The sequence below is a fragment of the Theropithecus gelada genome, chromosome 7a, assembly GCF_003255815.1.
Source record: "Theropithecus gelada isolate Dixy chromosome 7a, Tgel_1.0, whole genome shotgun sequence".
Lineage (NCBI taxonomy): Eukaryota > Metazoa > Chordata > Mammalia > Primates > Cercopithecidae > Theropithecus > Theropithecus gelada.
Window position 1 is genome coordinate 55128492 of NC_037674.1, and position 22948 is coordinate 55151439.

The window sequence follows — 22948 nt, forward strand, 5'->3', positions numbered from 1 at the left end:
TGGGGAAAAAAAGGGAAGGTGACTGTTTTTGTGAGGCTCTGCTGTGTGCCTGTCACCCTGCAGGCACTGTCACTGTGTTCCTGAGGGAGCCCAACCACGGTGGAGGTAGGTGGCATGACCCCACTTCACAGAGGGGGCTGAGGCTTGGAGGTGGGTGTGAGGTGTCTCTGGGATTGCTGTCTAGGGCGACAATGGCTTGACTCTTAGCCCAGGGCCCTTCTGTTCACCCTGTTTGTTCTCTTCACTGTAATGGACAAAACTTAATAGGGGGCAAGTGGCTTTCTGGGTGCAGAAAGAGCACTGGAAAGGGGGTCTTATCTGGTGTCAGTTCTACAGTTGAGACAGTGTGGCTCGGGGGCAACTAAGTCTCTTCCTCCTTGTCGTTCTTAGCTTCCTCATCTATGAAATGGGGAGTTAGATGAGCTGGGCTCAAGGTCTTTTTGAGCTCATATATATAAATATATATATACACACACACACACACACAGAGACACACATATATAAATATAAAAATATTAATATATAGATCTGTGTGTATATATATCTACACACACATACATACATACACATGCTTTTATATCTATCCATCTATGAATATATCTGTCTGGAGAACGTGAATGAGAGTGTGCATGCGTGGATGTGTGTGGATGTGTTTTGGGTCTTTCCCTGCACTTCTGAATAGGCCCTGGGTTGTTCCCAATCTCTCCTGTAGCTCTCAGAGGCTGTGTATGTTTCTGGCCCATCCCTCTTCTCTGTCAGGTCAGGTGTGTGGCCTAAGTGTGGTCTGAGGGTCTAGGCATGGCACTGTGTCCTGGGGTTAGCCTGGCAGGCTGAACCCCAGCAGAGGCCAGGCAAGGACCCCTCCCTGGGCCCCAGGGAACACACAGGCCAGAGATTCAGGTCTCGGAAAAGAGTTTTCCTGGACTTCAGGCCTGGCCAGGCTTAGGCTGGGGATGGGGGGGTGTCTGCACTCCATCCTTCCCCTCACCTACAAGACTTCTCCCTGAGGCCCCTCCTTCCTTGGAGCCTCACAGCCTGGCTGACCCTTTGGTCTTGGACTGCTCAGGGCCAGGGCTTGTACCTGCTTATTTGGAAACTCTAGAACCCTGCACAGAGCCTAGTACTGAGTGGATGCTGATGAATAGCTGAAGAATGAATGAATGAACAGACACATGAATACTTCACCTTGGGGTTCTGATGATGTCCTGATGAGGCACCCAGGACCTCATGATGGTCCTCACCCCTCTTGCACTTGTTAATGATTTTGCAAGCAACCTTTCTGGGCACTTGTGACATCCCAGCCACACTGCTGCATCTCTCAGGGACACAGGCCCATATGGGGATGGCAAGACCCTGTTTGCTGTCTTTGGTTAGTGAGGATCTGTAACCACTATTTTTGTCCCAATGTAGGCTCACCCCAAATAAGCAGAGCCCTGGGAGTGAGGAATATAAGTGATAGAATTTTCTCTGTGCCAACCAATTTCCCATCTTTATCTTGCTTTCCAGCCAGGATAGAGGGACTGGGCAGACTTCTCCAGGGGAAGCAGGTCTTGCCGCAGCAGTTGGACAGAAAGAGATTTTTTGGTGATGGCATCAGAAAAGTAAAGACTATCAATGCTGGTGTTTCTTAAGTAAGGGAAGGCAAAGATTTGGGGGAAATGGGCGGAAGAAGGGACTTCCTATTGCTTTTTATTGGGTCCTTGAGGTGCCTGGGCTGAAAAGGCCTTGATCTTTGTCTACTTTCCTCACCCACTGCCAACGTTTTATTATGAAAATTTTAAACATTCCCAGACATTACAATTATTTTACAGTAAAAACTCATATCCCACCACCTAGCTTTCACCATTACACTTTACGGCACTTGCAGAAAACCTTGGCCCTTATGAGGCTCTTATGCGCCATTCACCCAAATGGAAGATTCCCTGCCATGAGCTGACACAGACACCTGAAGACAGTGGAAGCCCCCAACCCCGGATGTCCCCACGAGGTCCACGGATGGTGGCAGCAGGGGCTGGGGAGTAATGTTCGGGGTGCCTTGCTTCTGCCTGGGAAATGCTCAGGTGCTAGCATTCTGCTCAGGACGCATTTGGTTCCACAGGTGTGAGGTTGGGTCTGGGATATGCTTGTGTGTCCCACTGATCTTCTGGGACTTTGGAGATGGAGAGCACATGGGAGTCTCAGGGTTGCAATAGTCCAGCTTTGTGGTCCAGTTTGGGTCAAGGAGCCCACTCTCCACCCAACCCCTATCTGGGCAGCTCCCCTGACTGGGACAGAGCATATAACTGGGGAAAAAGGGAGACAAATGCTTCCATTCAGCCTTAGTTTCTGTCTGGGGTCTTTTAAAAAAGGGAGACTCTATTTGGGAAACTTGATTTCCTTTTGAGATAAAGAAGTGGCCTTAATAATTGGAGGCGGACTAAGCAGGTGGAGGTTAATATTCCTTCATGTTTCAGATGACAACAAATGACAGGTGTAGGTGGCATTGTGTTATCTGGGAAATGCTATTGTTGGTACTATTTGCTAGGTGTGTAACCTGGGGCCAGTCACTGGATGGCTCTCACCTCAGTTTCTTCATCTACAAAATGGGCATAAGAAGAGTCCCTTCCTTGCATGGTTGTTGTGAGAGTCAAGTGAGATAATTCTGGTACCTGCAAGCAAGCATCCAATGCATGTTCACTATGCTTCTTATTTTATTAATATTTTTATAACTTTCTCCTTGGCAAGCTTGGGTGCCACTTTAAAGCACAGGTGATTTCTTGGCTGGTATGGGCTTGGGGTAAAAATATGATGATCTTCTAGGCCCCATTCCATTTTAGAAGTTAAGGGCAACTTCAGGGAAATAGACACAAAGTTGTTGAGGATCTGAATTGCCCATCTTGTGCGTGACTGGTGGCTGTACAGGAGCATGTCAAGACTCAGGGCAACCTTCCCCAAGGGACACTCGGACCTCTTATCCTCTGCTGGTCTCCAGCCCCGGGAGAGCAGCTGCACCCTCAGGCTGGGCTGCCGATGCTCTTGCTGTGTTCCCAAGGAGCAAATATGCAAGGGAGATGGATGGTGGTTTGGACATGCCTGAGCCTGAAGCCTTGTTTTCATGGTGGGTCTCAGGACCCACTGCAAGGCTATCTCCCATTACTGCATTTTCAACAAGGAGCAGGGCTGCCTCTGGCATGGATAGACCAAAGTTCTAGGAAAACCCTACCTCTTGGATCTTTGAGCCTGGAAAGGGATCATTTCCTTTCCTCTCTGTTCTTTCCATTTCTCTCTGTCTCTCTCCTTTGCATTCTCTGAAGCTTTCTTTTTTATTCTTTCTTTCTCTCTTTCTCTCTTTCTTTCTTTCTTTCTTTTTGAGTCAGAGTCTCACTCTGTTGCCCAGGCTGGAGTACAGTGGCACAATCTCTGCTTACTGCAACCTCCACCTTCTGGGTTCCAGTGATTCTCCTGCCTCAGCCTCCCGAGTTGCTGGGACTACAGGTGTGTGCCACCATGCCTGGCTAATTTTTTTTTTTGTATTTTTAGTAGAGACGGGGTTTCGCCGTATTGGCAAGGCTGGTCTTGAACACCTGCCCTCAAGTGATCCATCCGCCTTGACCTCCCAAATTGCTGGGATCATAGTTGTGAGCCACTGCGCCTGGCCCTCTGCAGCTGTCTCCTCCTTTCTTTGTGTTTCTGTTCCTGCCTTTCTTCTCTGTGTCCCCTTTCCAAGTCTTCCCTCCCCACTCTTCCCAGCTTCTTTCCACATGGCAGGTGAAGTTAACTGGTCAGGGTGGTACCAGCTGCAAAGCGGCATCCCATATTGGGGCCCCCTAGTTTCCCCTTTCTTGGCTCCTTCCTCTTCTCCAGGCTGTGACTGAGTGTACCAGGGGCAGGGGCTCCCACTCCTTCCCCCTGTCCTAGAAGTCTGAACACATATCTTCTGGCCCTAAGACTCACTCTTCTGTCCCTATGATATTTTCTGGCTGGTTTGGGTGTATTTTGGGAGAGGCTTTCTGGATTCTGGAGCAGTACCATCTGCTATTGGGAAATGAGCTTAGGGAGGAAGGAGGAGCCACTGGCCTGCTTTGGTTCAAGGCCCAAGCTCCAAAGCCTCAGTCAGGCCAGCCCAGCTCCCTGGAGCTCTGAGATAGCTGCAGAGAACTGAGGAGCATTATATTGCCAGCAACTGCCTGAGGACCTCATGAGGGTGGTGGTCTGGAGCAGTTAGGGGGTTTCTGGGAGTTCTTGATAAATAATCTTAATATCAATTTCTTCCATGGAAAAACAACGACCCTGCATAGCACCAGAGCTCTTGAGACAGTCTCATAACCTCAGCTGGTATCGGTTCAGAGCTCAGGCTGACCCGAGTCACCTTTGAAAGCTGAACTCCCACCTGGCCTTCCTCAGAGTTATAAGGTTGGGCAGAGGCCAGAGACAGATCCCTCCAAAGCTGCAGAGTGAAAACCAGACTCTCACTGGGGGCAACACTGGAGCTGCTGTAATGAGGCCAGAATCACAACTTGGACATCCCCAGAATGATGCTGAGACCAACCAGAGCTACCCAGAGCTTCTCAGAGTCACAACACGAGAGCCTCAGTGTGACCACAGGATAGGACCCGAGTCACACCTGACACACCAATGTGACCACATAGTCTTGCCTGGATCCCAGTTGGATTCCTCTGCAGAACAACAGCATTGTTCTGGAGTCAGTCCCAGGGACACCCTAGGACTCTCCAATGCAACAGAGAGCCTCATGCCCACCTTCCCCGGGCCCTGGATGTGATCAAGACTCACTATATGTGATCAAGGATATAGGATACATTCAGATATAGGACCCGCATCCAAGTTTCAATAACAGATCTTCACAGGCTCACTAGAGTTGCTGGAGCAGATCTAGCATCCCCCGCAGCCCTTCACCAGACTGCCCGGACAGGGGAGTCATGATGCCTGATAAGCCCATGGCTCTTTCTAAGGGCAGCTGGTTCCTGTGGGGAAGCTGGACTGGGGCCAGGTAGAGCAAGGGCTCTCCAAACTGCCCCAACAGGGAAGTGAGGCTGGGAGTTTGCCTTAGGAAATAGGAGGAGAGGCAGTTGGTTGGCAGTATCATCAGAAGCTGCAAGGAGACCACTAGGAGTTGGGGTTGTGAGAGACAAGAAGGGCTATGAACAAGCAGAAGCCATGAAGGGCAGGTGAGCAGGAGGTGTGAGGCCAAGCAGAGATGGCAGAGCACGGAGGATGGCACTAGCAGACATGGGGTGCCGCTGAGTTGCACTGAGGGTGGAAAGCTAGAGGTGGCGTCTCAGGCTCTGGCTGCAGGTGGTTGGGGGTGGCATGGGGACAAGACTGGCTGCCCTGGAACACCTGGATTCCACCTCTTCTCAGTTATGTGTGCTGGGAATGCTGCCTGTACTGTGGTTCTTTTTCTTCCAAGAATGTCCCACCACCCTTATTGCCATGAGAATCCTTAAAGTCACTGGAGCAGCAGCAGCACCCAAATCACCTCGAAATTTGTTAGGAATGTAAGTTCTTGGGCTCCACCCCAGACCTCTGTTTTGAAACAAGCCCCCCAGGTGATCCTGCTGCACCCTGAGGTATGAGAAGCATTGCTTAAGACAAGCCACCATCACTTGAGATAAAACTACATGCGGGGCCAGGACTGTCTTCAGTCTTGCTGGGTGTCACCAGTTTTCCAGGATCAGGCTCGGATCTACAGTTGCCTCAGAGGTAAGTAGATGTAAAAATGCATTTCTCCTACTTTAGTATCCCAGTTGTCCACTCCATATCCCTTGGGGCGCTTGCTAAAAATGTAGATCTCCAAGTACTAGCAGGCCTTCTGAATCAGGATCCCTAGGGGTACGACTGGGATTTATTTTGAAGAGCACCCTAGGTGATTCCTTACATGCTCATGCTTCAAGGAGAACTGATAAGCCCATGGCTCCTTCTAAGGGAAGCTGGCACCTGTGGGGAAATTGGGCTAAGGCTCTTCCCTGAACTGGACTGGAGCCAGGTTAGGGTGGGGTAGGCAGCTGATGTGAGGGTCAGTGATAGGGAGTCTTATAGTCCGGAGATACATCTGAACCTGGCTTAGCCTAGGACTGCAAGGACAGCCTCAGCATTACCAGAGCACTCACCAGGTTGTGAGGGCAGGGCCAGTATCCTATGTGGAGCTTCACTTGGGTGGGAGGCCCAGGTCCACTACCACACCTGGAAGGTGCCATGGGCTGTATAGAAAGACCCTTATCATGAGCCTCACTAGCCTGCAGGGGCCAACTCAGAGCCACACCCAGGCCTCATAATGCATCCAGGGATTCACAGAACCATCGCTGGGGTCCAACCGCAGTTGTATGAACAGAACACAGCCTCATTCAGGGATTCCCCAGAAATGCAACAGAGGAAGAAACCACCAATGGGCCACACCCGATTTTGCTAGAGAAGAGGTGAGACTTGGTGAACCACTTCTAAGGCTCCTGCAGGGCTGCAGAGATGGGCCCAGAGCTCCACCTGGGGCCTCCACAAAAATCAAAGATGGACCTAGAGCTTCCCTAGACCTGAAGTAAGAGATGGATAACCTGATTTGGGATTCCACCAGGAGTCCTAAGATTGAGCGAGAAATACTGGCAGTATCAAAATCACTGTAACAGATCCACAATGATTCCAACGCCTTCCCAGGTGCAGGGATGGAGCCTGGACCTCCTGAGGCTTGACCTGGGTTGCTGAGTATCCCTAGACCTGCGAGTCTCAACCATGGCTGGACATTGGAGTTCTACATAGCATCCCCGGCTGATTCCAATGCGCAGTCAAGGTTGAGAACTACTCGCTAGTCTAGACTTTCGCCTGGGGCCTTAGTAGGAAAAAAGGGATTGATCCACAAACTATACCTGTGACGTACCCAGAAATCACATCTGGGGTTGTGCCACGACTAGACTCACTTGCGGGCCCTTGTCTTTGCTGGAGGAAATGTTCTGGAACCACACCTGTGGCCTCAGCTGGCCTGGAGGTGCATGAGCTCCAGCGCATACCTGGCGCAAGTATGCCCTTCCTGTCCAGTATGTGCTTCCTGGCCCCAGTATGCCTCTCCTGCCCAAACCAAGTTGCAAAATGGCCCCTGCTACCCGAGGTCAGTCTGGAGCTGGATCTAATTCCCCTCTGGAAGCTGGGGCTGGGGGTGTGAAGCCCCACCTACTTAGCCTCTCTTTTGCCTCCTGCCTCTCCCAACTCACCAGCAGCCCCTGCAGCCCCTGCACTGAACATGGAACATTGGACAACCACTGACAGTAGGGTGACCAACTGTCCTGGGTTTGCCTGACACTAAGGAGATTCCCGGGGGCATGGCACTTTCAGTACTAAAACCAAGACAGTCCTGAGCAAACTGGGATGTTTGGTTCCCCTACAGACAGAGGAGCAGGTGGAAGCCTCCATAGCTGAGTCTGGGTCTGGCAGTGCTGCTTAGAGCTGGGCACTCTAGGCAGCCTTTTCATCTCTCCAAGCCCTGGTTCCTTTCTGACAAACAGGCCCAACAACACTTGCCTTGGTCAATTCTATACACGTGGTATTAGAGTGAAAATTTCCCATGCCAAACTCTCCAAGTCATTTCTTGTTCATTAATTCAACCAGTATTTAGCCTCCACTAGAAGCCAGACATTTAGCCTCCACTTTGCAGCCATCAATGACAACACGCATGCCAGCTGTATACGTGCTTTCAGAAAGGCATGGTGGTTCTTCCTAATGGGCGAGCTGCCAGGGGCTCTCAGAACCCCATCCTGCGCCATCAAGGCCATTCTCAACTCATAATGATGTTCTTATTATCTTTCCAGCTACAGCCCATAGTCTCAATCCAGGCTACACATTAGTGATGTCTGGGAACTTAAAGAAGTACCGTCGCTCAAGTCTCTTCTCAGATCCATTAAAACAGAGTGCTGGGTGGGGAGGGGAGGGGAGGTTGCAGGCATTGGTCTTTTTGAAAACCCCCCAGCTGGTTATAATCACCCAGAGCTTGGAATCCCTGAGGGAGGAGCAACGTGGTTGTTGTCATACTAGAAATGCAGGACTTCTCCCCTGCCCCTCATGCCCTCTCAGAGGCCCATGGTCCTGGATGCAACTGCCTGGAGCAGCAGTGGACGTGTACCAGGGGTCACCCATCTGGGGCTCCTGGGAATGTGGCATAGTGGCACAGAGAGACCAGGCTGATGAGCTGCGTGTGCTGAGCTCTAAGTGCAAGTAAGAAACCAAGAAGGAAGCAGAAGGGTCTCAGAGAAAGTGGCAAGAGGAGGTGATGGAACTCAAGTGGTGGGGGCAAGGCCAGGTGGAGGTGTTCAGGCCATGGAGACCCAGACATTTATTTTCTCCCTGGGTTCCATCAATTACCGCTGTGTTTCTTCCAGGATAGTCCTCTCTTGCTTAAGCTGCTTTGAGCAAAAGACTCCTGTTCTTTTCAAAGAAATGATTCCTGACCAAGAACTCTCCCTGGAGCCTGGCACCATGCCTTGGCCGGGGCACAGGGTAGCCCTGGTTGACTGAATGGGTGACTGAATGCATTTGTCACTACTGCCCAGGAGCCCAGCTTATTAATTGGTTAATAGCAAAAGCCACAAAGTGGGTGCTATTGAATATACCCCTCAGGCATGGGCAATGGAGCTGGCTGGAAGGGGTTGGGGGGACTTGTTTTTCATCAAAGTCATCTGTGCCTCTTCAGGGAGAGCTGACAGGGCACAGAGCAGTCCTTCCATAAGGAGCCTTTTCTGGAACCCCCATGGAATATTTTTGTTTTCATTTTTTGGGAAGAACTATCAATATTCCATACAACCAGTGTTCCAGGAGTCCACTTGGGGGCCCTGGGGTTGTGGGGTCTGCCAGGGTTTGGAGTCATCAGACCTGGGTTCAAATTTATTATCATTTAGCCTTGGGGTCTTCAACACACCTCTTCACTTCTGTGGACAGTTTCCTCTTTCACAAAATGGGGACAATATTGCCCACCTCACGGGGTTGTTTAGGACAACATTGTGGGAGCTCCTCATTCATGAAAAGGCTGAAATAGTGTTTTGTAAACCACTGGATTCATTTACAAAGTCAAATGATGGGTGTAATCAACCTAGCAGTGGCACATTACTAGAAAACACACATGCATGAGCATTCATATGCCTGCACACACACACACACAATGTAGGATCCAGCCGCCATCCTGAGGATGTGGTGGGGAGGGGCTCATAACCAGAACGGCCACAGCCATGCAAGATCAGTGGGTTATAGGGAGTCGGCGTTTGTGGCATCCTGCACATCATCTTCAGTTCCTGCTTCTCTCCTATTCCCGCTCTGTCACTGGCTGCCAGTTGTATCTGTTTTTCCTCTCTAGTATTTCTGGAATCTGTGCCTTCCCCCATCCTCACTGCCATGCCTGCTTCAGGGGTTCATCATTACCCACCTGGACCATCAAACAGTCCCCTCTGATCTCCTTGCCCCTCCAATTCATCCTGCTTTCGGGAGTTCAGACCTGCTGCCTGGGCCTCTGCTTGTTGCCTCCTCTGAGAGAAGGGGTGGGTGGGGTGGGCTCGGGGATAGATGCCACTACTCTTGGCTGATCCCACCCCTTACCAGGTCCCACTCTGCTGCTCCAGTTAGGGCCAGCTAACCAGAGCTGTGGTTTTACACAGGGTCAGGACCCCACTTCATGACCTCCTTCCTAGCTCCAACTGGCTTCTTTCTGCCCAAACTCTGACTCTGAGTTCTCAAGTCTGAGTCTTCCTGGGCCCTGGTGGCTGCACTAGAACCTCTGCTTTGTCCCTGTTCTCAGTGCCTGTCTCAGGTCTTTGTCCAGGTTCCCAGTCTTTAGGGCCTGAGCCATACGTCACTCTGGGCCCCAAACCAGCCCAGGAAGAGGCCTGCAGCCAGAGACTGACCTCCTGGGTGCCATGCAACATGTTCACTCATCCTCCCTGCGTGGCCTCACTGGGAGTTGAGAGGAAGTAAGTGGGAGGAGATTCAGGAAGTGACTGCAACCTCAGGGCTTAGAAGCCCTTGAAAGCCCCCCTCTTTCAGAATCAACCTTGGACGAGGCTGTGCCTGACCCAAGGCCTGGGAGCCCATGTCAGTGTAGGGTCTCTGCCTGCGGAAGGGTCTCTGTTTTAATGTAAATTGCTTCAGGACCTGGGCGCCATGGCTACAGATGAAACAGGGTCCTGGTGGCTGTTACACTTGGCTGGTCCTGCACAAACATCTTTCAATCTGTGATGATGCCTTAGCCAGCCTGCCCTCCCCTTTTCAACAGCCCCCTTTCTCATAGTTGCTGAATGAAGGTACGAACTTCAGTATGGATGTATCTGCCCTTCAGCTTCTGTCAAAAACTTGGTTGGAAATGGCCCATGTGCAGGGATATTTACTTTAATAAGCAAAAGACTTTAAATTACCTAAATATCCCTCAAGAAGAGACTGGTCAAAAAAATGATAGCATATCCACACTATGGAATACTATAGAGCCATAAAAAAGAATGGTGATCAATGTACTCACAGAGAATCCTCTCCACAAAATAGAAAAACATGGTGCAGACTGTGTTACAATTTATATAATTATACACACATGCATATAGACAGACATATGTTTGCATATATATGTGTGTGTGTGTGTGTATGTATATATAATCCCTCCGGGAGAATGTATGAGAAACTGGTATAATGGCCACTAGGGAAGTGAACAGAGTCATTAAAGGAGCATTGTCACTGTCTACTTTTTTGTCTCTTTGAATGTTGAGCTATTGAAATGCATTACCAATCCTAAAATTTAAAATAAAAGAAGGCAATGGCTATTTAAGAGGCTCAAATTGCCCATCCATTCCCCAGGCTTCTCCAAGCTGCACACTGTCTTATCTGGACACCAGGACACTCCTCCCTGGGACCCCACCATTTAAGCCTCCTGTAGTGTGGTCTTCACTGAGCATGCTCAGCCACCCCTAAGAGACAGCAGATGCTGCTCATGGGGGCAGGCCCTATACTGGCAGTGCCTCTACCCTTAAGGTCATCATCATTTCCCTGCTGGTCCCCCATATGCAAGCTCCGGGGACACAAGTACTCTTGTCTGAGCAACTGGACTTTGTCTTTCCATGTGGCAATGACTATCTCATAACCAGCCTGTTTCCCTCCTTGCTCAGGCTACCAGGAAACTAAGATGTAATTACTTGCTTCTCCTCACTGATGCCCACCCAATATTGGCTTTCCTTCTGAAACACCAGCCCTTCCCCCTAACCCCAATTCCTTGCTGCCTGCAGATGTGACCAGAAGTGAAGGGAGCTGGGGTGGCTACTAGTGCAGTGAGGGGGCAGGAAGGCCCATTGAGGAGGAAAGGGGGTGGGAGGGCAGCAGCAGGCTTAGGGCACAGGGAAACTGGGCAGGCTGAGAACTACATGTGAACAGGTTCTTCCAAATGATTTCACTAATTTCTTGAGTTTGGCTAAAAGCCCAAGAGGCATCTAAACAAAGTTGATTATATTTCACTCATATAGTCTAGCAAGAAAAGTTCATCTTGATCAAGTTTCTCTAAATTTCTATATGGAGTTTTGGAACACCAGCTAAGGTTACCAAAAATTCATTCATTCTTCTAAAACTGATTTTGAAAGGACTTTATTTTAAGATCTGAGTTGGATTTTCCAGTTCGAAAAAAAAAAGCTCCACTAGGAAGTATCTTTTGGAAAATAATTATCTCATGTTTCAGGGGAAAGAAATTGCATTAGCCTTGATGGATTAGTAAAATCTAGTCTTTAGGGTATAAATTACCTCATTTAACAACCGGCCTCATGTCCACTGACCTTATTGACCTAGAACCGGGAGGCCTGGTGAAGATTCTGACATTTAGCAGTGAGAGCTCAGTGCCTGGCACAAAATAGACACTCAATAGGTATTTGTGAAGAGAATGAACTCTGTCTATTCAAGCCTCCTCTGTCAAATGAGGATGTGCCTCTCTTATGTAGAACCACAGTAACTGCAGGGTTACTATGATGGTTAAATGAAATGCTAATCATGAAAAAGACTCTGTAATCTGAAAAGGTGCTTTATCTGAGTGGGTGGCTGGCTTGGAAGGTGTGGAGACAACACTTGAAGTTTTCATGGGATGAGAATTTGACATTCCCACTGCCGCCCCAAACCCAGTATGTGGGAAGCCCCAGAGGGCATGGGGCAGAGGGCATGGGGCTGCAGAGTCTCAGGTTCTTGAGCTCTGGATGGTTTTAGTGGCCCACTACTACAGCACAGGCTTCAGTGGCTGAGTCACAGGCTGGGATGGGAGTGGAGGGGAGATCTTTAGTGCTCATGGCACTTCCCAAATTCAGGCCTTTGCTACTGCTCAGTTCTGCAGCTCCCTCTGAACTGGCTTCCTGCCTCCAGATGGGTTTTCTCCTGTTCATTCTCACTCTGCAGTATCTTCCTAACACACAGATCAGAGCCGCCCCTTTCTCACTCAGAGCCCTGCACTGGCTCCACACTGGGCCTGGGAAGACCTGAGCTTTGTGACATAGCACACAGGCTTTTAGGGCCGCTTTGGTGTCCCCTGCAGCCTATATGTCCCTAATCACCCCCCCACACCCTGGGGCTGGGGGAAGTGCCCTCACTGGAGTCCCATAGCTCCCATCCCTCCTTGGCTCTCTGGTGTGCCAGCAAGGATCACACTGCATTGTCACTGTCTGTTCGCAGACTGTCCCCTCACTGGATGGCAAGCCCCTCCAGGGAGGGTCCCTGCTGTTTGTCCCATCCTCCCAGCGCCAAGGAGGCATAGGCCTGGCTCCTTGGAGGTACTGGTAGATCTCTGTTGAGTGAAGGCTGTCAATGGAGTGTTAACATCTCAGGAGGACACTTTAACCTTTAAAATCCTCTCCCTTGTTAATTCTAGGGAAGCCTTGTGGCCAAAATGCTTCTGTGACGCTTGGTCAAGAATGACAGAGTCACTGAGCTTAATGAAAGGAGGGGAGGCCAGGCAAGGATCCTGCCCCTGTAAGCTCTGAGCTTACACTCACACCACACACTATCTGTGTCCTCATGAAACCACCATAAAACCTCTCTTCAGCTACTGTGTGTGTTCCTGATGATCAGATTTGCATTTTAGAAAGGTGGTTCTGGCTGCAGAGAGGCCAGTGGACTGGGGGAGGGGGCACAGCGCATGTGTGGGGACAGTGGATACCATTAGCACCATATCCTCTCTGGCACTCTGTGTCCAGGAACACAGTAGGTCTGCACTTCTGCACCTCTTCTGAAATGAAGCCAGGTGGCTCACCCTGTCTAGTAAACTGCGCTCAGAGTGGATCCCTTCTGGGAAAAGCCAATGAGAGATCTGTCACACTCCCTCTCCTCAGTGGAGGGGACCATGGAGGCTGGCATCAGGACCAAGTCTCTACCAGTCCAGGTCCCTGAGTGATCATCATGAGCAGTGGCCTCCTGCCAGCTGCATGGGACGTAAAGCACAAGCAAGAGATGAGTCTTAGTTGTGCTGATGGAGATCTGGGGGTTGGTTGTTATTATAGCACAACCCAACCTACCCTGACCAACACACCAGTCAGGAGGCCACTGCGTAAGATGAGTCCAAGTGAGAGGTGATCCCAATCTGGACCAGAGTGGTGGAGGAAAAGAGGGACAGATGGCACAGCTCTGAGAGACATACCCAGGAGGAAAAACTAACAGGGCTTGGTGATAGTTTGTCCACAGGGATGAAGGAAGCTCCCACAGCAATCACCTGTCCTTTGGTAGGGGCTTGCTTGCTCAGACCTTTTCAGGAACTCGCAGGTTCTTTGAGCTAAGATTTCCATCCTATTTTCATATGCAGGGTCAGGGCTCAGTGTTGACTTGCTTCCAGCCTGCGAGAGACCCCAGGGACCTAGGTCACTGCTATAGTGAGGAACAGTCTTGTCATAAAGGTGGAAGCCGAAGCCCCAGCTGCTACAATTTACTGATAACACCTACTGTTCTGTGCTAGGGCTTTCCAAACAGCATGTAGTTTAACACAGAGATGGAGAAACCGAGACTCAGAGAACTTAAAAGCCTTCCCAAGCTAGGAGGTGGCAGAGCCGAGATTTAGAGCCAGGATCTAACGTTGGGTCTCAATGGCTGGAAATTCTCTATGCTGCCTCACTATCAGGGGCAAAATCGCTCCTCAGTGAAGGAGACTGGAGGCTGGAAATGAAGGCTGTGTGTGTGAGGGGCTGTATTCTCCTCTCTGAGTCGGGGACAGAGAGTGGGGGTGCCCACACCTCCCAGCTGCTCCCTGCACGACAGTCGCCCTCACGGAAGTGTTTGGGCGTTGGCAGTGTTCTGGACCTCTCTCAAGTCCACGCGTCACTAGTGCTCCTGCATAAACATCAGGGGGCTGAGTTCTGTTCTTGGCTGCACGCACACGGGCACTGGCTCCACGCTCCCACAGATTCCAGGGAAACCGGATTGTGGGGCGTGGATGCCTGCCTTGGTGCGCTTCCCATCAATGCTCAGGGGATTCAGAGTTGCAAAGTTCCCACCCAAGCAGAAACAAAAGCCGCCTTCACAAAAATCACTGGCGCGACTGTGACATACTTTCACCTGCTGTTAATTCTCTTTCTTTCTTTTTTTTTTTTTTTTTTTTTTTTTGNAATCGTGGTGGAGAAGCTTTCTGATGTGCTGCTGGATTTGGTTTGTCCGTAGTTTATTGAGGATTTTCACATCCTGAATTTTTCTTTTTGTGTTGTTTCTCTGCCAGGTTTTGGTATCAGGATGATGCTGGCCTCATAAAATGAGTGAGGGAGGAGTCCCTCTTTTTCTATTGTTTGGATTAGTTTCAGAAGGAATGATACCAGCTCCTCTTTGAACCTCTGGTACAATCAGTCTGGACCTGGACTTTTTTTGATTGGTAGGCTATTAATTACTGCCTCAATTTCAGAACTTCTTATTGGTCTATTCAAGGATTCAACTTTTTCCTGGTTTAGACGTGGGAGGGTGTATGTGTCTAGGAATTTATCCATTTCTTGTAGATTTTCTAGTTTATTTACATAGAGGTATTTATAGTATTCTCTAATGGTAGTTTGTGTTTCTGTGGAATCAATGGTGATACCCCCTTTATCATTTTTTATTCTGTCTGTTTTTTTTTTTTTTTTTTTTTGAGACAGAGTCTCGCTCTGTCGCCCAGGCTGCAGTGCAGTGGCGCGATCTCGGCTCACTGCAAGTTCCACCTCCCGGGTTCACGCCATTCTCCCGCCTCAGCCTCCGAGTAGCTGGGACTACAGGCGCCCGCCACCACGCCCGGCTAGTTTTTTGTATTTTTAGTAGAGACGGGGTTTCACCATGTTAGCCAGGATGGTCTCGATCTCCTGACCTCGTGATCCACCCGCCTCGGCCTCCCAAAGTGCTGGGATTACAGGCTTGAGCCACCGCGCCCGGCCAATTCTCTTTCTTTCTCCATGTATTTTGGTAATAGGCAGCAAGGAATAACAGTCCCCAGCCAGTCTTCATGCTGTTTGTGGATGAAGAGCTCAGGTTTTAGAATCAGGAAGACCTTCTGGGTTCATGGGCCAGCTTCTGCATGTACTTGCTCTGTAACTTTGAACAACTTACTTAACATCTCTGAGCCTCAGTTTTGTCATCTAGAAAATGGGCAAATAGTGAGAACCTCACAGGGCTGTTGGAATAATTAAGGGAAGAGCTATATGTAAAACATGCACTCTGGTGCCTGGCACACAGCAGATGCTCAATAAATGGTATTTATCGTCATTCAGTATTTTCAATCTGGCGTTTTGAAACATCCTGCTACAAAATTATGTACATTTAAATCTGCATTCATAGCATGGCAGAGTTGAAGGGCATTTAGTAATAACTCATGGTGAAGGGCAAGCTTTTTAAAGCATTGGGAAAGATAAAATCTCATGTGGAAACCTAATATATAAAACAGTTAAAAATTGGACTGCTCTGATTGATGTGGGAGTGTGGCCTCCAGGGCTCCTCAGAATGAGGCAGAAAGGCATCGATGAAGGGAAGTTGAGGATTTGTCCACAGTGACCCAGTGGGAGAGAAGGTTCAAACCCTACTTCTTCTGTGCAGCTTTGGCAAATCCTATGAAGGAGGAGTAATGGCACCTGCCTGGCAGTGTTGAAAACTGAAATCCTAGTGTGGACAAGCCACCAAATTCAACTTCCCACTGCTGGCTAGTTGCCCTTGAAGAAGTGCAAGAAAAGGCTGACCAGCCAGGCCGGGCTGTGAAAGCGTTGAGTGCAGCCATACCCCAAAGTGACCTCATGAAGCTCTGCCCAGCTGCCACTATCCTCAGCCAGCCTGCACATCCCCTGCGGTGCACGTGGCAGCCACATCACTTCATTCCCTGGGCTCTGGACAACAGGGCTGCCACCTGCTGAGCCTCTGCACGTGCCCTTTTGTTCGGTCCACCGCCCTCAGCACACACCACCCACTGTCCTCCTTATGGGGCTCCACTGGTTTCTGTAATAAGTGTCCTTACCATACTGGAGACTGGGGGCCACTAAAGCCCTTTTCTGCCATTGGGCATCTCAAATGTGACCTCCCTGAGATTAAATGTGATGAGATCACTGCTACTCATCATCTTCCATTGCCCATAAACCTGCTTGTCTTCAGCTCTCCCCTCTCTACAGGTGACATGCATCTGCCTGGTGGCCTCAGGCAGAACCATGGACATCATGTTTGATCCTGTCTTCTTTTCTGTTACAACTAATGGGATGGCAGGTCTTGCTAATTTTCCACCTGAGTCTCTCTCGGTAAAGTTTTTTTTTTTCTTTTTAATCGTAAAGACCCTGTTCCTTCATCCTCTCAGGGTTTCCACCTCTCTCACCTGGACTCTGGGTTTCAGCAGCCCCTGATTAGTCTCCTGCCTCTGCCTGCCTCCTGCGCTCCTGGTGCTTATGTTCTAGTGGGAAGAAGGATGGTTTGCAACTGGCCAAATACATGAAGTAATCACAGACTGTGATCAACTGTATGAATGAAGAGTCCAGTGCTGTAAATGCACGTGATGATGGAGGCGACGTTTAGGCTAAGACCTGCAGGAGAAGAAGCAGCTGTTCATTCTAAGGGCATGGTTGGTGGGAGATCATTCCAGGTGGAGGGAACGGCTTCTGCCACAGCCTTGAGATAGGAAAGGGAGGCATATGCAGCTCTGAAAAGTGGTGGCCTGATTAGGATGAGGAAGGAGGGGAGTGGGATGGGTGGCTCTGGGTTAGAGGGGCCAGCAAAGGGTGGATCTCACTGGGTACTCCAGGTCATGGTCGGGAGTTTGAATATTTTTCTAAAGGCAATGGGAGCCACTGATGCTTTCGGAGCGTCCCAGGGTTCTGTGTCTAAGGGCTGCTGCTTTTAGAGCAACCTTATTTTTCTACATTCAGCTTTTCATTTTTCTGATTGGCTGAGAGGTTGAATGTGCTATAATTCCAAGGAGGGTGTACTTTGTGGTGACAACAGAATAGCTACAGAGCGAGAAAGCCAGAGAACGTGTCTCATTTCTGCCATTGCCTTGCTGGGCGGCCACAGATGAAATTGTTTCCTCATCTGTAAAATAAGTGTACCCATCAACCTCAGGGCTGTTGTTGATCTGAATCTGCCAGGCCAACCAGTAATATGTCCTGTGCATGAGGACCAGGAGTGGGGCTTTGTCTTGTCTCTAGGGAAGGGCACAAAGTGGGTACATAATAGGTACTAAGAGCTGCTTCTGGGACCTCCACCAACATCACGTTCTGAGGTTCTGGCTGCAAGGATTTGTCTGAGTCTCTTCTGTCCTAAGAGAATCAGGAAGAGCCTGGTGCCCACATTTTGACCCTTCCTGGTTGGGAAGGGTGAAAGGAGTGCTGGAGGTGGTTTGGCTGGGCACCCTACTGAGAAGCTGGGGTTGGACATTCTATTTCAGGGAGTTTGGAATGAGAGTGGGAAAAGCCAGGATCGGGGGACTCCATGCCAAAGAAGGGTATGGAACAACAAGGGCCAACTTCTAGGGAAGCTGAACCCAAGTGCTAAGTCAACAGCACCTGGGCTTTCAGTGTGTGGGCTACAGGGCTGGGAGCAGAGGAGGTCAGGGCTGAGCAAAGGGTCCAGGCCAGGGACGCGGCTTGCAGCTGCCAGATGGAATGGGGGGCATGGATGTGCCAGTCTGTCTTCATGAGGCCTTAAGATCCCAGGATAGAGCTCCTGGACACTGGGGCTGCACCAGAGGCAGTCAGACTGGTCTGGATACAGTCAGACGAGACTGCACAATGTTAGGATGGGCCTGAGGCTCGGTGCCAGGGCTCCCAGAGCACCTTGCATATCCCACTATTAGAGCATCTTCACAGGGTGAGGAGCTCACCCTTATCTATGTCTGTCTTCCTCAGGGGCTCACGGCCTGTGACAATCAGCTTCTAGGCTGAGGACATAAAATATGGAATTAACATATGATAGGCTAACAAGTCCAGCTCAATGTGCATTTCCTGTGCATCTACTATGTGCACGGTCCCTGACTCTGTCCCAGCCACTTAGGGGTTCCCAGCCAAGAGTTGGTTTCTATTCCTTAAAAAACCATCCTTGACCCTTCAGAGAGGAAGCTGTCTGCTTAGACATTGGTAAAATGGCTTCGTGCTGAAACCAATTCTTCATTAGATACCAGCTAGTCTAGTTAAACAGATGGCTTCGTAGAGGCCTCTCAACTCAGGCATTCTGTACATGCCCAGCAGACTGAGCCAAAGCTTCTCGTAGGCTCAAACCTGGTCACAGAATGGCCTGGAGTTAGGCCTATCACGCTAGGCTCTGTGGCTTATGCCATGGGGCACCCAGTCAAAGAGAAACATGGAGCAGCTGCTGGCACCATCAATTTTACTCCAAGATTGAGAAAAGAAACAGTGATGAATTTTTGTACACATGTGTAGCCCGAAGGAGCAGGATCTAGTTTTCCACAGGAGCCAAAGTTGTTCTAGAGGCAAATGGAACCTATACAAACATATGTGATTAAAGTATGAGTCTCTAACAAAATTTGCGCCAAACCATCATCTGCTACTTTTAATCATGTTCTGTTCTCTTGTGTCAGGAGGGCTGCTCTTGTGAACACACCTGAGGATCTCTGACTAATAGTGTTCCGGGGAAACGGCTCTGAACATGAGTGCATCTCATCAATTAGTTTTGCACTGATGTTCGTCCCATGATCTACTGCTAGGATAATTCAATACCTGGGCCAAGAGTTGCATGATTTGAAATCAATGTGGGGTCTCATTTTCAGGAATTCTTAGGCACTGGATGAATTCTAGGTCTGATTCTGCCACTGATTTACTCCGTTGTTGGGTAACTCCCTTTCTTTGCCTCTCAGTTTCTTGGTCTGTAAAATGGGAAGGCTGTATCTCTGAGATCCTGTTCAAGTTTAACATCTGGTGACCTAAATAGCTCTGTCCAGGTGGGTATAATTCAGATTCAACTATGATTCGTCTAGATCTAACTAAAACGTATTGGGAGCATACTTTCAAATACATTATTTAATGTAGGGCTCTCAAAACCCCAGAAAGGTAGGTGTTATTATCTTCATTTTGTAGATTACAAAATGGAAACTCAGAGAAGTTCAGTAAGTTAACTGAAGTCACACAGCCAGGAAGTCGTAGAACTGAGATTCAGTCTCAGGCCTGTCTGTCTTCAGGTCCAGGGGGCTGAGAACAGATAATATGAGCCCATACCAACTTGGCTTCCCCCACCCATCCCTTCCTGCCTACCCAGGAGCTCAGCTCTAGGGTCTAGTGTAGTGGGTTGAGGGATGGAGGGGGGTTCTGGCTGGGGCTGGGGCTTGGCCTGCAGTCCCCCAGTAGGTATCGGTGGACACTGGCTGGAGAGGGGCAAGTTCTGAAGGGCTGAGAGCAAAGTCTCTAGCCTGGCCTGGGTCTGGCTCCTCCACATGAGTTCCCCAGGCTCCATGTGAGCTTTAAGCTTAAGGAGCGGCCTGCCCTTTGCTCTTCTTTCCATCTGGGAGTCCCTGCTCACCACATGGCTTGTCATCTCCAGGGACCCACCCTCAAAAATTCCTGTCCACACTTTCCAGTCTTCAGAAACCATCTCCTAACACTCATTGGCTGAGGGCAGGGAAGGAAGAGATGTGCTAGAGAGACTGAGCTCAGATCTCTGTCCTGACGATTGGGAGGAAGACTTCAAGCGATGCTTTTATTTCAACCAATTCAATTCAATCACCACCAGTCTGCGTCTTCATGCAGCAGTGGTTTTTGAGATCTCGGTTGTCTTTTCAGAACATTGGGACGGCCTCAACTACTTGCATGACGTTGGGCAAGTGAATTTCTCTCTCTGGGCCTCAATGTCCCCATCTAGGTAATCACCAGCCGTTGGGCCCTATGGATGTCAGGTTCCTGCCGGCGGCAGCGGCATTTTAGGATACACTATCATCTGCTTTATCTTTCTAGAGGCAAGGGGCTGAACCAGATGCTTTTGGAAAGCGCACCAAGCTTAAAGGTGGCTCTCTCTGCAGGTGCCCCTCCTCCCTTCAGGCCAGAGGCTCACCCCCACCCGGCCCGGGCTCCCTGTCAGATCCAGGCCTGGCTCTTTAGCCTTGCAGCTCAGGAAACTGGAGCGCAGCGCTATAGCCGCGACTGCGGCGGCGGCGGCGGCGGCAGCGGCGGCACAGGGGGCGGGGGGAGGAGAGAAGCTCCCACTTGTCCCGCTGCCTCCGCAGCAGCCCTGGCCCTAGCCCCGGCGCATCAGAGCTGTCCTTGGGAATCTTTGGGCTTGTTGCTCCAGCGGCCGCCAGCTGGTAGCCCACCACCGTTCGATGGTACCGAACCAACCCGAGTAGCCCCACAACCCCCGCCCAACTCCGCGGAGCTAGCGCAGGCTGCTCTTGGCCCTCAGCTGCGGCGAGGCAAGGGCTGGCAGCGCTTGGACGCCTCCGTCTTGCCCTTCCCATGCCTAAGCGCGGGGAATTACACGTTCCCGATGTGAAGCAGACGATCGGGGCTATTAGGGCTGGGTGGTGGGAGTGGGGGTTGGGAGCACCATTTTTGGTGGACGTGTGTCCAGATTCAGCGTCTCTGTCTGGTCCTTAGGACCTCATCTTCCTCTGCATCTCCAGGTGTCGGCCCCTCTGTACCTGCCTCCCACGGGGCTCGTCCGGCGAAGGGCAGCCGCAGCCCACATCTACTCCCCGCCCTCAGTCCCTGCCCCCTCTGCCCGCCGCAGTCACTCGCCCGGCTAGGAGCAAGCCTCCCCTCTCGCTGAGGGTGCAGAGAGCGCCTAGGGTGCCAAGAGTAGAGGGACCAAAGTTCGAGCGCCATCAGCCAGCTGAAGGCCCTGAGTCCCCAGGGCCGCGGCCGGGACGCGGGGAGGTCAGGACGCGACGCTCGCCTCACCTGTTTCTCCAGAGGCTCCTTGGCCGACAGCGCCGGCTTGGGGGAGGGCGCGCGGTCGCAGACGCAGCCCTCCAGCAGGTAAAGCCCCGAGGGCCGCGAGCTCGAGTCGCTCTCGAAGTAGAAGAGCAGGTTCTGCAGCAGCGCGAACCACTTGGTTTGCCATTTTGTGTTGTCTGAACTCCGCTTACTCAGGTAGCCTTTGCGCGTGCCGTCTTTGCGCGCCAGCAGTCCCAGGGACGCGACGTGGCCATCGTTCAGCCGGATCCCCTTCTGCATGGTGCTCAGAGGCCAGCGAGACCCCACGCGCTTACATCTTCTCCGCGCAGCAGCTCCCCGTCCGTGCGCGCTGCGCGCTGCCTCTCTCTGGCGCTCGCTCGCTCGCTCCCTCGCTCTCCCCTCCCCGCAAATATCTACACTCCAGGATCTGGCGCCGAGCCGCGGCTTCTTGAACCAGATATACTATTCCCCGCTTGAACCTCTTCTCCGCTCCGCACAGCCCCAGTGCCCGGAAGATCCCGCCCGACCCTCCTCCGGCGCCGGGCAAACTGAGGGACTGGCGATCTGCGCGCTGGCGAGGGGCAGGCGGAGTCATGTGACGCCGATCCCTCGAAGAGCCCGTTTCAGCAGCGCGGACAGAGACACACGCACGCAGCCCCGCCAAGGCGCAGAGCCGCGCGCAGGCTGCACCTTGGCGCGTCCTCCCCCTCCCCAGACACACACGCGCACACGCACACACACAAACCCTGTCCTCCCTCCCCTCATCTCCCTTTCTCTCCTTCGGATGTTAAAAAGCAAATCAGATCAATTTTCGTTTAACCCAATGAGACCCCGGAGGCTAGCCAACCAGGGAGTTTGCGTCTTTGCGCCCCACCGCGGCTCACTGTAGACCTGGGGTTAAGTGCCAGTTGTCATTTTCTCCTCCAAAGGCTCCCCCATCCCCTGCTTTATTTCTAATACAAGGTGGAAGGAAGAAGGTGGGTGGTGAAATAGAGCTGCAAAAGCGTCCAGTCCTAGTCTTTGCATAGTCAGCCGGGTCACACTGAATTCCAGCATCCGGCCGCACTCCCTGCGGCTTCCGCAGCTACCTGAGGACAGTACAGGGGGTGAGATGGGGTGGTGGTTGGTGAACGTTGGTTACTTTATTTTGTATTATTTTATTTTGAGAGTTGCCATAATTACTGGCGCCACCCGCCCTGCACCCTGAGGTCTGGTTGGCGAGCCGCTGCTGGGAGTTTTCTGCAAATACCCCCCAAAGCCTGAAGGCGGGCTTCAAACGCAGGCGCCGGGGACCATGGGAGCCTTCAAATAGCTGCGCTGGCGCAATGATACCTTAATGATAGATTTTCCGTTCTTATTTTTAGCTCTCATTCGCCTACACAGTTACACGGCATTTATCCGAGAACGTCACAGCGCCCGCATGCTGCAACCGGGAGGGCGCGCGGGCTGCGGGGCGAGCCGGGAGCTGGGGCGGGGAGCGCGCATCGCCGTCTGCCGCAGAGGGCAGCGGGCTCGCCCCGACCCAAAGCAAGCCGCGCCTGGCCCGGGCGCTTTGCAACGGGGATGGGTGCCCGCTTAGCCCTCCGAAGGCAAGACACCATCTTTCGGCACGGAAACTGCGGACGCCCCTCCCCCGACACACACACACACACACACACACA

At 51.2% G+C, this 22948-nt stretch overlaps 1 protein-coding gene across 1 annotated transcript in view; it reads right to left on the bottom strand.

Annotated features, from left to right (window-relative positions):
• Positions 1 to 22002, bottom strand: part of RASGRF1 (Ras protein specific guanine nucleotide releasing factor 1) — a 131053-nt gene extending 109051 nt beyond the window's left edge. The window contains exon 1 of the mRNA XM_025390837.1: positions 21291 to 22002. Coding sequence (XP_025246622.1) covers positions 21291 to 21566 — 276 coding nt within the window. The 5' untranslated portion in view covers positions 21567 to 22002. The remainder of the gene's footprint in view (positions 1 to 21290) is intronic.
• Between the last annotated feature and the right edge of the window lie 946 nt (positions 22003 to 22948).